General features: G+C 42.4%; 1 protein-coding gene across 6 annotated transcripts in view; it reads right to left on the reverse strand.

The window, feature by feature from the left end:
* RASGRF2 (Ras protein specific guanine nucleotide releasing factor 2) overlaps positions 1-14,741 on the reverse strand; it is a 132,053-nt gene that overhangs the window by 26,663 nt on the left and 90,649 nt on the right. For all 6 annotated transcript variants that reach the window (XM_038123817.1, XM_038123814.1, XM_038123813.1 and 3 more), the window contains exon 18: positions 4,477-4,583. In XM_038123817.1, coding sequence (XP_037979745.1) covers positions 4,477-4,583 — 107 coding nt within the window. The remainder of the gene's footprint in view (positions 1-4,476; positions 4,584-14,741) is intronic.

Genomic DNA, 14,741 nt, shown 5'->3' on the forward strand with positions numbered 1-14,741 from the left:
GCTTTCTGCTGCCCTGCATTCCCAGAGGAGCAGCTTTCTCCTCACTGCACTCCCAGAGGAGCAGCTTTCTTCTCCCCTGCATTCCCAGAGGAATTCCGGGCCCATCTCCAGCAGCCCTGGAGCTTCAGAGGGAAACCCCAGCCTTGTGCAGGATCCCTGCTCCAGCAGAAGCACAGCTGGCACTGCAGGAGGGCTGAGCCACCATGGAATGGCACTGCTGCCACCACCCTGACCCACAGGGGGCCAGGGCCTGTTCTGACTCTGGCAGTGGTTTGGGTTGTTTTGTACTACTGCATTTGTATTTTTAATTTTCCTAGTGAAGAACTGCTATTCCTATTCCCACATCTTTGCCTGAGAGTCCCTTCATTTCAAAATTATAATAATTCAGAGGGAGGGGGGGGTTTACATTTTCTATTTCAGGGGAGGCTCCTGCCTTCCTCAGCAGACACCTGGCTGTTCAAACCAAGGCAGTGATTCATGGACACCGTCGGGCAGCCAGGAGGCTGTTTGAGAGCTGCTCCAGCTGAGATCTACAGAGAGGGCACAGGGAACAAGCCCTGAGCTGCCACTCAGAGCTGGGGAGACTGGAGGGGCCAGATGTGAAAGCTCCCTCCTTGGACAAGCCCCACTTGAGTCTGCTTGCCACAGGAGCAGAAGGAGCTTTGCTTTGCAGCACAAGTGTTTAGATAAAAGGAAGCACTGCTAAATAAAACAAGGCTGCAAGACCTCACTTGGAAAATGAAACTCACACTGAGACTTTCTGCCCCTGGCCCCCTTTTTCCTTCCTATTTTCCCACCTCTGCAGGAGCCAGTGGGAGTTTTATCCTCGTGAGCCCTTTCTGTCCCCAGCAAGGCTCCTGCTCCCCGTGATCCTCTGCCTCAGCACTTGTGTGTTCATTGTCTGCAACAGGAGAATTCTGCTCTGCTCCTCTCAGTCACATTTCAAAACCAAAATGTAAACACCAGCACTCTGCTGTTATTTAGGGCAAAAAGAAAGCTTTGGTGGCTTGCAGGTGTCTGAATAAAAAAAAAAAAAAAAAAGGAGGAGGGGTATGGAATAAAAAGAACAAGAATGTAAACAAAACCATCTGGAATACCTAAAGGTACCTTTCACACTGCTGGTTTTGGATGATGAGCAGCACAGGTTTGGCTGCTCTTGCTCTGGGTGGTAAAAACGGGGAAGTATGTGTCACCTCACCTGGGGATGGCTTGTTCCCAAAATTTTATCTGTGCCTTGACAGCTCCTCAGGACATTCATTAGCTCCCTGTGCCCTCCACAAAGAGCTGCAGATCTGGCACTACCATTTGTACATTTACTGTGAAATTTAAGTGAGGCTTCTATAGTGCATGACCCAAGTTTTAAGAACAATTAATTCTTTTCAAAGAATTGTTAAGAATGATTTCAAGACAACAAAACCACTTTATGAAAGCCCGTCCTCAATGAATAGGCTGATTCATTAATTTTAATGATTCTGTTTTCTTCTCACAGACAATTCTACATTAAATGCTGTCCATGCTTAGATAAATTTAAAAAAAAAAAAATAGAGCAATGCTAAACCCTCCCCAAGTGTAGTTTTGACACAGCTGCAAGGCAGTGGAAGCCAATTGATTCCATAGCCCAGCAAAGACCTTCCAAACCCCAGCCAAGGATTTTCTAGAGCACAGAAGGCCCTGAACCATTTGTTTGGCTAGCTCCTGCATCCCTGGCTCATGCACTAACCCTGACCCATGCTCCTACAGGCAGGAGAGCAGCGGGCTGAGCCAGCCCAAGGGCTCCAGAGGGAGGCAGGGAGGGTAGGGAACAGTGAAGCAGGGTGATGCATGCCAGATCCCTGGAGCAGATGGCTGTGTGTGAGTCCTGCACCAGTGCCCAAGGCACCAGGACAGCAGTTTGAGTCCTGGTGAGTCAGAAGCACCAAGGCTGTGCTGCAGAGCTGGTCAGGAGCTGCAGCACTACAGCAGGTCTGCAGCACCATCTCGCAGCTGACAGAGAAGCAAGGACACACTTTACACAGCCATAGACTCTGATTCTCTTTGCAGCCAGTGATGAGGAAATGGCATTTTACCAAAAGGGAGGGCGTGAGGTTGGTCAGCTTCTGTCGAGGTGTGGGCTGCTGATGATCACAAAGATCTCAGGACACTGCAAGGAGAACAGTCTCTGCACACAGAGAAGTTTCTCATTTGGGGTTGGGAGTTTTTGCACCAAAACCAAATTCAAAGCCAGGTAGAGGGAAAACTATCAAAATTGCACATTTGTCTTTGCAAACATCTACTTATTTTCACTTATTTTCACTTATTTTCACTTATTTTCACTTATTTTCACTTCTTGTGTAAGCTGGGTTTTTTGGGGTTTTCAGGGTTTTTTTGGGGATTTCGGTTTCATTTTTTGCGGGGTTTTTGGGGGGTTTTGTTTGTTTGTTTGCTTTTTGGGGTTTTGTGGGTTTTTTTAAGAGTAAAATCTGGCCTTTCTTTTGAGAATCACACCTGCTCTTAGCTGCTCATGAAGATAAAGGATATCTCAACCAAGGTTGCAAAGTATCCAGAGAGCAATGCAAAAACCTTAAAATGTAAAAAAAAGTTTTTAGCAGGTCTGTTGTTCTTAAAGAATTTCAATGCTTACCTTGCTTTGTCATTTTGGAAATTGAATCAGGATTCCCTCACCAGACACTGGTGGCTCAGGATCTGCTCAGTTTGTGTTGTTACTGTAAAATAAGCTTGGAGCTACTGCTCTCTGAGGACTCTACATCTTTACTGCCAATATTTCCCATTGTTTGGCCAGACAGTAATTCTTCAGTAGTCCTCCTTAAAGTAGTCCTGTCCCATATTTTTTGGCAGCAACTAGTCAGTCAGAATTTTCTGGTTTGCTTAGGCCTGTCCTTTCTCCCTCCCTATTCTCACAAGTAAACAACACAAAAATCTGATTATATGCTCTGCTGCTGCAGCATTTCTTACTTTCTATGCCAAAGCCCTTGCATTTTGAATTATTTGCTATATTGAAAGAACAATGGACTAGAAGAGCTAAAGAATTAAAATCTGACACTTCTTGCCATGGAAAAAATAAATGGCAGTGAGAGACCAGGGAGTGCAGGTAACAGCTTCCACTTTGAAAATGCACCATGAACTATTACTCATTATCTTTGTCCTCTTCTTATTTTTATTGGTATTTTTACAATACCAATTGTAAACATGATGCAAAAACAACTGCAAAAGAATTCAGTGAAACTACTTGTAGACATTGCCTACTGTAGGTAAAAGTTTCTACAATCACATAAATTTTAATTAGCATAGAGGATCAGCTCAAGTCATAGAAGACATTTAATATGAACTGGAACGCAATAAGCACCTAGAGTAACACAAAACTGTAATAAAAGTCTGCTGCCACTTCTGCTACAGCTCAATATGTGCTTGAATCTGACTTTAATTTAACAGGGAGTCAAAACTTGGTGTACACAGGCTGCTCCCAGTAACTTGAAATGATTAATCACTCCCGTGATACCAAGATAGATTGTAGTAATCTCTTCTGGGCTGTTCAGCTTTCCAAACAAACCAATTTTCCCACTTACACCTCTTACTGAGTTAATTCTCTAGCAAACTTAGCCTCTACTAAAATTAAACCCTTTATATGGGAAAAAGGGAATTGATTTCACATAAGAGAGCTTGACATTGCTGCAGTTAGCTTTTGAGATTAAGTATCCTTTATTAGCAGCCTGAAGTGACAAAGCAGTCTGTAAGAGCCATGAAGCACCATCTGCACAAGGTGTACAAAAATCTCTCAGCCTTCCTTCCTTTTCTTTCTTTTCCTTCCTTTTCTTCCTTCCTTCCTTCCTTCCTTCCTTCCTTCCTTCCTTCCTTCCTTCCTTCCTTCCTTCCTTCCTTCCTTCCTTCCGACACTTCCTTCCGACACTTCCTTCCGACACTTCCTTCCTTCCTTCCTTCCGACACTTCCTTCTGACACTTCCTTCCGACACTTCCTTCCTTCCTTCCTTCCTTCCTTCCGACACTTCCTTCCTTCCTTCCTTCTTTTTTTCTCTTTCTTCCTTTCTTTTTTTCTTTCTTCCTTTCTTTCCTCTCTTTGTTTTCTCTCCTTTCTTTCTCACTTCTCTTTCTCTCCTTTCTTTCTTTCTTTCTCTTTTCCCTTCCCTCCCCTTTCCCTCCCCTCCCCTATTTTCAATACTCCTCTGCATCCATGTCAAAATCTCCCAGCACATTTCCCACCTGACAGCCTAAAGGGTATTTTATCTCTGATACTGCCCAAACCACTCAGGTTTCTTGCCCTCCCTCCCCTGCCAACACCATTTTGCCGTCACGGACCAGACCCGCGGATGTGATTTCCCGCGCGCGATTCAGCGCAAATAAATAAATGAGTAAACTTCTGCATGAAAACAAGAGTTGTTTACCACAGGCAGAGCAGCTGGGCGGGGCTGCCCGTGGCAGGAGCAGCATGAGACGTGTACCCCTGTGGGTTTGAGGGGGTACCTGTGAGTGTTTGGAGACCCAGTGGCGCAGGACGTTGAGGACGCGGTTGGTGGCGGCCCGGCGGATGATGAACTCCTTGTCGCACGTGCGCTCCGAGTTGTTGAACCCTGCACACAAACAAACCCACGCTGCAGTCAACGGCATGGGGAGGATTTAAAACAAATAAAAATTAAAATACTACAGAGGTGGCTTGGGTAAACTGGAGGCTTACAGGGTATTTCTGCGGAATGAAAGGAAAGGCGCTCGCCGGACGGGGAAATGTGAACGTCTGGACCAAAGAAATTCTGCAGCATCAGTGCAAGGCAGCCTGGCCCACCACAACACAGACACCTCCTGCATCAGCACTCAGCTTTAGAAAGGTGAATGTAAACTGCAATTAAATTTCAAGGTCTCCCTTCAGCATGGGAGAAATAAAAGTGTATCAAGAAATAAAGTGAATAAAAATACCCGGAAAACAAGGAAGAGTTTTGAGGGGTTTTTTTCAGTATTTACAGCAAGGAAAAGGACCAGACCACAGCTAGGCCTGTAATCAAACAGACTTGAAAAGTCAGTATGATTTAGAAAAGGGAAACGGGTAAATTTCAGAACTAGTAAGGAAAAAGGGGAGGAGAACAGTTTAAACACAGAGTAGGAAAAGGTCAGTGTAAGAAAAATTCCTTCTCAAGAGCAGTATTGTACAGGCTCTATTACTCAACACTTCAAATAAGTGATTTGGGGTTTTTTACCACTGAAATGACAAGAAAATGGGAAGATATATGGAAAACATATGTATAGACCCAGCTGCCTGAAAACTAAGATTTTCCAGATGCAGCATTTCCCTACTCATCTGTTATGGACATCTTCTTTCTTTTTTTTTTTCTTTTTTTTTTTTCTTTCTTTTTTTTTTCAGCAATATTTACTTATAAAGAAATACTTTTAATAATAAACAAGAAACTTTATCCCTACATTCGTACTACTGCTTCTCTTTTCATTCTGCTGTAGCTTTATAGAAAAAAAAATCCCTATGCTAAAATGATGATTATATTAATATTTTAATAGTAATGAAATTGCTACACTAAGTCCCTGCGTGTCTTTTTTAAAATGATAACTCTGAAGATAGACTTGAGAAGCTTGCATTTTCCTTAGTTTTTGTCAGATTTGCCATTTTCCTTAGTTTTTGTCAGATTGGCTCTTGCACTGTGCTGCTCTCCATTCCACTCAGTGCCCAGTCCAGGAACAGCTGGGAACTCCCTCCCATTTGACCTGTACTTTTCTATTTTTTTGGCATAAAAGCTGCTCAAAAGCCCATGTTGCATTATAAATAGCACAGGCAGATTAAACTTCTATTTCTTCTGTGATAAACCTATTGGAGGGTTTTCTGGAGGCTTGTATTAGTTTTGCTCTATTCTTACAACAGACAATCCAGAAAGTCCAAATTGCTGCTCTGTATTTTTGGCAACATAAGCAAGACAGGAAGTGTTTAACTGCAGTCTCACATCTTTTACTGCAGGTTAGACCTCAACCCCAAATGTATTTTCTATCTACACTTACACTTCATGGGCATTTTTAAACTATAGCACATTACACTGTAGATGGCATCTAAAATTCAATATCAAAGACAGTTTAATATTGAAGCATTTTGAAGGTTTTTTCATTGCCCATAAAGAAAATCTCTGAGGCTTTTTTCAGCAAAAGGTAACACGGGCAACATTTTGTATGTTAATTTTCTATGCCTTTCACAGTTAACCTATTGCAGAAGCAATTAGGAACAGACATTACAAACTGTTCAATTAGCCACTTAATTGCAGCAATGAAAGTCACAATGAAAATTATATATTAAAGCAGAGAAGTCTTTACCAAGGTAACATTAAGGAAAAGAACTCCAGTAAGCTGGGAGGAAAAGAGAGAGAATCCTACAGAGACAGTTTTCAGTGAGCTACAAAAAAAAAAAAAAAAAGAAAAAAAAAAGAGGCAAGGAAAAAAATTAAAACCTCCAGAGATCACTTCAGCAAACCTGTATGGCCCTCAGAATTTCATCGATTTTTAAGCAGTAATTAGCTCGCTGCAAAGAATGAGCCACACGTTCACCCAGATCCACATTCTCTGCACTTCATGTTGAAGTGCTGAACCAGTAAATGGAGATCTCCATTTTTCTGTGTGAGAGAGGAACTGAGCTGAGCACAGCTGGCCCCTCCTGTCAGGGACTTGTGCAGAGCCAGGTCCCCCCAAAACCTCCAGGCTGAGCTCCCCAGCTCCCTCCACACCTCTACAAATCCTGATGTGCACACTGGCAATAACAAATAATTTAATTAGGATTAGGATTTCACATCCAGACCCGATGGTGAAAAAACCTGAAACACCCCATGGTAAATATCTGTTCCTCTCCTGAGGAAGCAATCTTTCCACATTAGAAATGCCAGCAGTATTTCTAATTATTAATCATCTAAGTGGGCAGCTGCCTCAGTGAGTGCTACTTTCAAGTAATGTTTTTCACCATTATCTGTAGAAATTAATATGCAGTGGTGCCACAAATAGTATCTTCACATAATGGTGATACAGAACTTTTACCACAGGCTGTCAAACACAAAGTTAACCTGACAGCATCGCTAGTTTCACTGAATTACTTCTTTCAATATTATTTAATTACTCTGTTCATGTACTTGTCTTTAGATTGTGTTATGCAAAAAATCCAGTCTCACCCTCACATATTTTCTTTTGTGCACTTCAATAAAAAACTGGTGTTTTTATAGCTTCCTCTATTGCCAAAGATTAAAAATATAGGTGCTGAATAGACATAAATCTCCACATTAAGCACCTTATCAAAAAGCTAAGGGTTTTATAGCTTCCACTGTTACAAAAGATTTTTAAAAGTATGTGCTGGATAGAGAGATAAATTATGCCTTTAAAATCCACCTCACCCCAGAGGAAATGTTTTATCATGGTAAATTCTGCACCATGTAGTTTAAAGAAATTAAACATGCACATTTTCTTTTCTATTTCAGTTAAGATGTCAAAACCTCTCACTCCACTTACAACATTTCTGTATCCAACAGGTGTCCCTGCCCATGGCAGGGGGCTGGAACAAGATGTCATTAGGGTTCCTTCCAAACCAAACCATTCTAAGATTAGCCTGAGATTAATACAACAGCACATGATTCCTGACCATAGTAATTAACTTGTCCAAAGTTTTGATGGCATAATAATAATATCCACTTTTAAGGGTTTATCTACACGAAGAGAAATCTGTTCACAAGAACTGGTGCAAGGTGCTCACAGTCATGAGGCTTCCGGTGTCTTTCCCAGCAAAAAACTTCATTTCAGAGGCTGATTTGATGTGCCAGTTTCAATGAACCACCCTGGAGTCTCACCCTGAAGGTGTGTTAGCACCCAGCAACGGGAGAAAATCACACTCCAGACTTTGGGGAGCCCCCAGCAAACCCCAGAGAGTCCCAGGGATGTGGAAGGAGAACATTCAGGGCCCACCAGGCACATGGCAACTAATCAACAATATCCATCAGATAATATCCATCAGCTGTTATCAAAATAATAAATGATATAATCTGATATCCATCTGGTAATATCCATCAGATACACCCCAGAATTGTAGGCCAGCTTCACCACTCAGCCTGGCTTGAATCCTGACACTCAGCAAACACCAGTGCTGCCTCCTGACCCCCCTAAAGAACAAATACCAAAAACCCCAGGCTTGGGGCACAGCACATTTCATCCACAGGTTAGAACTGAAAAAGCCTCTCCAACATATGCAGCACAAAAGAAAAGGCTTCCCAATGCACAAGAAGCCCCCCAAGAAGGATTATATTTTTCTAACCTCCGCATCCTAAAAAAGTTTGGATGAGTGTTGGTAGATTCCCATCCTTGTTGGTCACACGTTCTCAAGCAAGTGAATGGGAATCATACATTTGCACAGAAACACGTGAGAAAACGAGTATTTTAGTGTTTGTAAAAAATATAAACTGCCAGCAATCCTGCCCTCCTCCATTTTTTAATTTATGATATTGGGCTGTCATACATTAACCAGCTGAAGAAGGGCAGAGGTGGAAAAGGAAACCATTTGAGCTGTGGTGAAAAGAAGGATGAAGGTGATGAGATCCCATTCTCTGTAAAATACAGCATATTCGCTCAATAATACAGTCCTTTTTTTTTTTTTTTTTCAATTATTATCAAATGATCTTAGACTTCTTTCCCAACCTTAACCATTCTGTGGGGTTTTATATGAACAATCTGAGGCTTGAGAGCACAAACTGTAACAGTTAGCAGCAGTCTTCTGTTCGTAAGAGAGGAACATTTAATCATTCACTATGCCAGCCTTTGAGTTTGTTCCACAAAGGGTTACAAACTAATTCAGCATCAGAGCTGGCTGTTAGGAACCAGGAGCAATCCAGAGTCCAACGCATTTCAGGCATTTAATTTCACTTTCACTGGTCCTTGGAACATATGAAATCATTTTGTTCTAAGAAATATGCCCCTGAAAATCCCTGCTGCAGCCACCCACGTCAGAAATAATTCCAAGTCTGTATTTGATTCTTCTGCCTAAAGCCTCTGCCACACATACAATCTAACTATCAAATCAAGTCAAGGGATTATGGTTTTAGTAAGGTAAATCCCAGGGATTCACATGGACCAGCTGATGTACAAGAGTGTAACACAGATAGAGACCTAGTGACTGCGTTTAATTTCTGCAAAATATTTAAGGGAAAGGTTGGTAAACTATTTTTAAATGACCCTTGATTTAGAAAGGCTTTTTTCTGATCAGAGAAATTTAAAGAATACAGCATTGAGATAAAGCAGTCGTGTCAAGATTATGTAGAACCTTGGATTAAATCCAGAAGTCTAAAAATACATCAGCCTGGCAAAATAATTTCAGTTTAATGGTTGGGAGAAAAAGGTAAGTGGCTAAAGAATACCTTCAAGATCAAGAATGTATTTTATCTCCTCATTATAACACTAAGGTTGCTCTGAGAATTACTATAATCTTTGAGATTATATGCTTAAAACATGACTACCAGAAAGAATGAAAATATTCCTTTAAGCTCATAGAAATATTCAAATTTGAAGATTTGTCCTTCAGAAGTCCTTAAAAACAGGGTTGCTGCTATAGCTATAATTAGCACACACTCTTGAGATTTCTGGGTTTTTTTAATAGAAATATTCTCTCAGGAGAGCACATCAACCTCACTCTTGAAAAAAACGTATTTAAAAAATTGCTAAAGACTGAAAACATACTTGCTGTTATGAATTACAAAATTCATTACTAACAATCAGTAACTCATCTTAAAGTAAAATAGAAAAATCCACTGTATTTGGCTAAGCTAAAATCTGCAGCAATACAAGAACATGCTGTCCTTTTCTTCTTTCAGTACCAGCAAAGAGAGACAACCAGGGGTTAATGTCACAACCAAAACCACTTGTACACTTCTTCAAAATCACATTTTTAGCACACAAGAAGTGTTTGTGTGTGCCAAGTCGCTACCACAATTTTCCTGGTGGAGCCTCAGACAAAACCACCCAAATCTTGTGCCTTTGATTATAGATGTATCTGTAGGAAGGAGCAGATCCTGAATTTCAAAGGCTGTGGCTGCCAATTGTGCTCTCAGGTTTCTAAATACCATGGAAAATGTGCAATGTGACAGCACTTTTTTTTTTTTCCCCCCTACGACTTACATAAAAAACTGTAAGGAACAAGTGACAAAGAAAAGGAGCCTTTCTGAGCAGCCCTTAGCAATTACATTGGCAAATCTTTAGTACACCTTAGACTTCTTTTTTTCACTGCCATAATGTTTGAGTTATCTGCTATGAACAGTGACAAGAATGGCTACACTGCAGCTGATATTTCTTTGAATTCATACATTTGTCTGTGCTCCTTCTGCATCTCTCATCTTTCTGGGAGGAGATAAGCAATTTTTACCTGTTGATGCTTTTCTGCATCTCAAATGATCCCTAGCTCTTGAATTCCTTTATGACACTTCATCTACACTTTTAACTTGCTCTATCCTCAGTATGAAGAGGAGTACAGCAGATATTTATTGCATAATGCTCACAGTCTTTTCAAGAACTATTCAAAGGAAGCTTTCAGATGCTTAAAGTGCTCAGTACCACAAAGAAAAAGTTAAAACACAGGTTCTGGCAATTTACAGATAAAAAGGGAAAATCACATAAAATGGCTTTTGGAATTGTTACCTTTAATTCATTGAAGTTGAAGGAAGTAGTTGGTGAGATTATTCATATTTTTATAATGTCAATAGGAATAAAGGTTAAATGGAAAGGAGGCGATAATTGCAAGGAGCCAAATGTATCATTTTTCAGACCATCTGTGAACAGAGAGTTGACTGTCATGAAAAACAAAAGCTGGCAGGATGCACACCACTCACCAAAAAAAAAAAAATCTCTGAACAACATGTCCATCTCACAAGCAGCTTTCAGACCATTTAGGACTGGATCATAATGGAAGCTTAAACTAATATTAATTATGCATGCAACACTTGGGTGCAGGGGGAATGAAATTAAAGAAAAAAGGCACAAAAATCCTCCCCAAACTTCTCTCCCCACACCACTGCAGCTGCTCAGGGCTTACTCCAGTAGGTCAGGAAACAAATGTTTCACAGCTCTGTAACTCAGGAAATGTCCAGGGAAAATACTTATTTCCTGAGTAGCCAGCTCCTCCAAAAGAGTAAGATATGAACTCAAAATTAGGAATACATAGGCCAAAGCAGAACATCCTAAATTTCTGCTAAACTGGAAGGGGGAAAAAAATCACCATTTTCTTCTATTTCTTAATTCCCAGAGCAGGGGTCACTTGAAGCAAAACTTTAATTTTCGAGCCATTGTCTAAGCAAACTGCAAGTAAAACTTAACTGTTTAGGCCAGTTATCCAAAATTGCAAAGCAAAAATTTTTGTTAAAATTTGTGAACGAGCAGCCTGGAACAGGGATCCCATTTAATCCCTGCCAGGGCGTGGACAGCCCCGATGACCCCAACCCCTCAGAGACCCCACATCAGGCACAGCCCTGGTCACTCTGCTTTGGTGACAGCCCCTGGGCAGCTCGTGACAACCCTGCAGCCTCAGAAAGGGACACTCCTCGGGGCTAAACTGACATTTTTTTGTCACACAACCATTTTCAGTGGAGAGCTGTGGAGTAACTCAGTGAGCATTTCCCACGCGGAGTTTTTTAAATGAGATGGGAACTTCAAGGAAGTTCAGTGTGCAGGCCTCAGTGCCTCTCAGACCTCTGTGAATCTGCAGAAATGGGTCTGGGAAACTCATTAAAATGTGCTCCCAAGAGGGAACAAGTGCTCACTTCCCCAGTTCCTGCCTAGAGCCATTAGTTACTCAAAAATGACAAGGAAAAGGACTTGGTTGTCCTGTGTGAAGCACCAGGGAAGGTTAACAGATCCTACATCTTTATTTTCTGGGAATTAAACATGTTAAATCCCTGACAGAAAGGTGGCACTGGGAGAGTCAGAACACAAGCAGGGTTGATAAACAGGACACGATTTGATGGCCCCCTGTCTCTCTGACAGCCACTAGACTCAAACCTGGAGTTTCACCACGACCTGAGGAAGAACAGATAAAATTGCAGTCTTCCCCCAACTGCTTAGGAAGCCTTATCTAAATTTTTACTTGGGATATCACCATCAAAATTGTTTTCTTTCATGTCTGGAGTCAGAAGGAGGAAGTTCCACAAAGCTTTCCCAGTAGAGGACTGAGCTGTTATAGCCCAGATTATTACTGGAGTGCAGAATTACTGTTTTAACCAGCACTGTTTGTGGCACCACACTGAGGATCAACTACCAAATGACACACATTTTCCAGCTTTGCTTCAGACATGGATACTTTTAGACAAATTCAGGGAGAAATATATACCTTTCCAAAGGTCAGCATGTAGCCACTGATGCAATTTGAGGCATTTAGCACAGCAGAGGACTGGATTACCCAGCCAGCCTCACAATGTAGAATCCAGCTCGAAATCACATCAGATATTGTTTGCCTGCCTTCCACGTAACACAGCAAGGAAATCTCTCTCAGCCTGTCCTCTCACAATGGAAAAAAGAAAGCAAATATTTCCCTTAAAAGCCTTGCTTAATTCTAATCTTTGCCAAATCCCATACTAACTCAGCTGCGTGCACCAGAATCTCCATCTCAGGAAACGTGATGGTGTAATGCCACTTTATTATTCCTGTGCTCAGAGTCAGGGAAATTCTCCCCGAACAGGACAGCTGATACCCTTGAAAGCAGAATTATACGTGTGTCTGTGTGTGCAAGACAGTGGCAGCCAAGGAAATCCTGCATCTGTTTAAAGCATCAAGTGTGTTTGTACACAGTTTTCCATCTCAGGGGCCAGCAGGATCCCCCTGGGAGCGTCTGCCCACGTTGTGCTGCCCCTCCAAGTCACATCACCGAGCTGAAGGCTGAGTGCACCTGGCAGCAGCAGGAGCAGCCACCGTGTCCCCTCCCAACACACACACACACACACACGAGGCCTGAGCTCCCTGCCATCGCTTGGCACGAGCTCTGTCGTTCCATTACTCCAATTAGTGCCTCTGCCAGAACAAACAAAACAAAAATATTGTCGCACTGGGAGCTGGCAAGTTGTTCAAATGACTGCAGAACAGCTCCGCTGGTCACAACCCAAAATAAGCCAAGCAGCCCTCCCCGAAAACTTTGGTGAAACTTTCTCATGGTAATTTTGATGTTTTGAAACAAACAGCCTTAATCAAGCCGTGCCTGATTTATCAGAAGGGAAAGACCCACAGAAGACCCACTCTGGATCTTTATGAAACGTGAATTACTACTTCCAGCTAATTTCCATCCCACTTAATATTGTGAGAGCAATCAAGCAGGGCTAAAGTGTGTCAGCCTGAGAGCTCACAGGACTCATCTGGCTCAACCTCAGCGCTTATATGGCTTTCTAGAGATTTGTCATTCTGGAAACCACAGCTGTAATTTACAAAGGTCCGTTTCTATTTGCTGTTGCTGTTACAGTTGGGTTATGTTACAGCTGACAAACTCCTACAGCACCTCTGAGAGAGGAGAACTTCCCATGCTCATTCCAGTGGCTACTGAATTTGACACTTCCACAGAAGTATTTCCACACTGCTTATCTTCAACCACACTCAGCTGCTCCAAAATCGAGATTTGGCAGCTCTACATCCCAGAAAGTAATGATAGGGCCTATAATGTTTCACCTCAGGCAGTGACCAAGAATAGAGTAACAGCCAGCTCAAAATAAATCAGACTTCTACCATACAAAAGGATTACACACTTCCCTTTGTACACCTCTTCTTTCGCTGATGCACAGGTTATGCACGTAACTAATGCACTAAAAATCAGTGAAATGTAGCCTGTAACTACCTTCTTTTACAAAGTTTTAGATTCAGAAGGGAACTCTGTCCCTCCCTGGGCAGTGGCACGAAGGCAGCTCCATCAGCCCAGAAGGCACAGTCTGTAATGAAGGCCTTGTCCCAAGGGCAGAACAGGCAGTGGGAGCACATGGCAGCAGCCCCAGCAGGCACTTTGGAGCGCCCAGGTGCACTGCATTGCTCTGAAGGATGATGCCACTGGCATTTAGCACCTGCAGCAAATGAACAGAGCGGGTTTTGCAGTGGCTTCAGTGAAAATCTGCTGAAGCTGGAAAGGTCTGGTCGCTTCTGCAGGCAGAATGCGAGAGCTATGCCAAAGCAGAGGATGCCAAGAAATGCTCTAGTCAACAGCCAGATCAGTTTTTCTAGCCTAAAACTGAGGGCAATTTAGATTAAGGTTTCTTCTTTGTGAAAAGAGGAGGAGGTAAGTAACTCAAGCCAAAGGTAATTTAGCACCAGAGATGTGTGCAGTCAGTTAATTGAAAGGGGTCATATATATGCAATTCGTTTTTGTGTAGCAGCTTCAAGCTGTCATTTTAACCGCTCCTTTAAATCACTAAAATTAGAGAGATTAAACCTATCTGTCCTTCTCGCTAGCTCAGGGCAGATTTTCCTACGTGAAGATCATTATTTGTCAGAGATATTCCCCCAAAGACCCTTTTCCTCCCTGCATCTTTTCCACCCTCTGCCTCTCGCATGTGCCTTAAAAAACAAACGCTTGTAGTGAGGAAGCCAGGCCCTCCTGCCAACCACAGCTCACATCCCACTGCCAGCCTGTCCCACAGTGTCACCTTGTCCTGGTGAGAAATGGGACCTTCTCCACAGCGTGGTCAGCAGGCTGGAGGAGGAGGAGGAGGAGGAGGAGGAAGGCGGCTTTGAGGCACGCTGGAAATACAATGTACCAGCTG

Source organism: Motacilla alba, chromosome Z (genome assembly GCF_015832195.1).
Source record: "Motacilla alba alba isolate MOTALB_02 chromosome Z, Motacilla_alba_V1.0_pri, whole genome shotgun sequence".
In the NCBI taxonomy this organism is placed as follows: domain Eukaryota; kingdom Metazoa; phylum Chordata; class Aves; order Passeriformes; family Motacillidae; genus Motacilla; species Motacilla alba.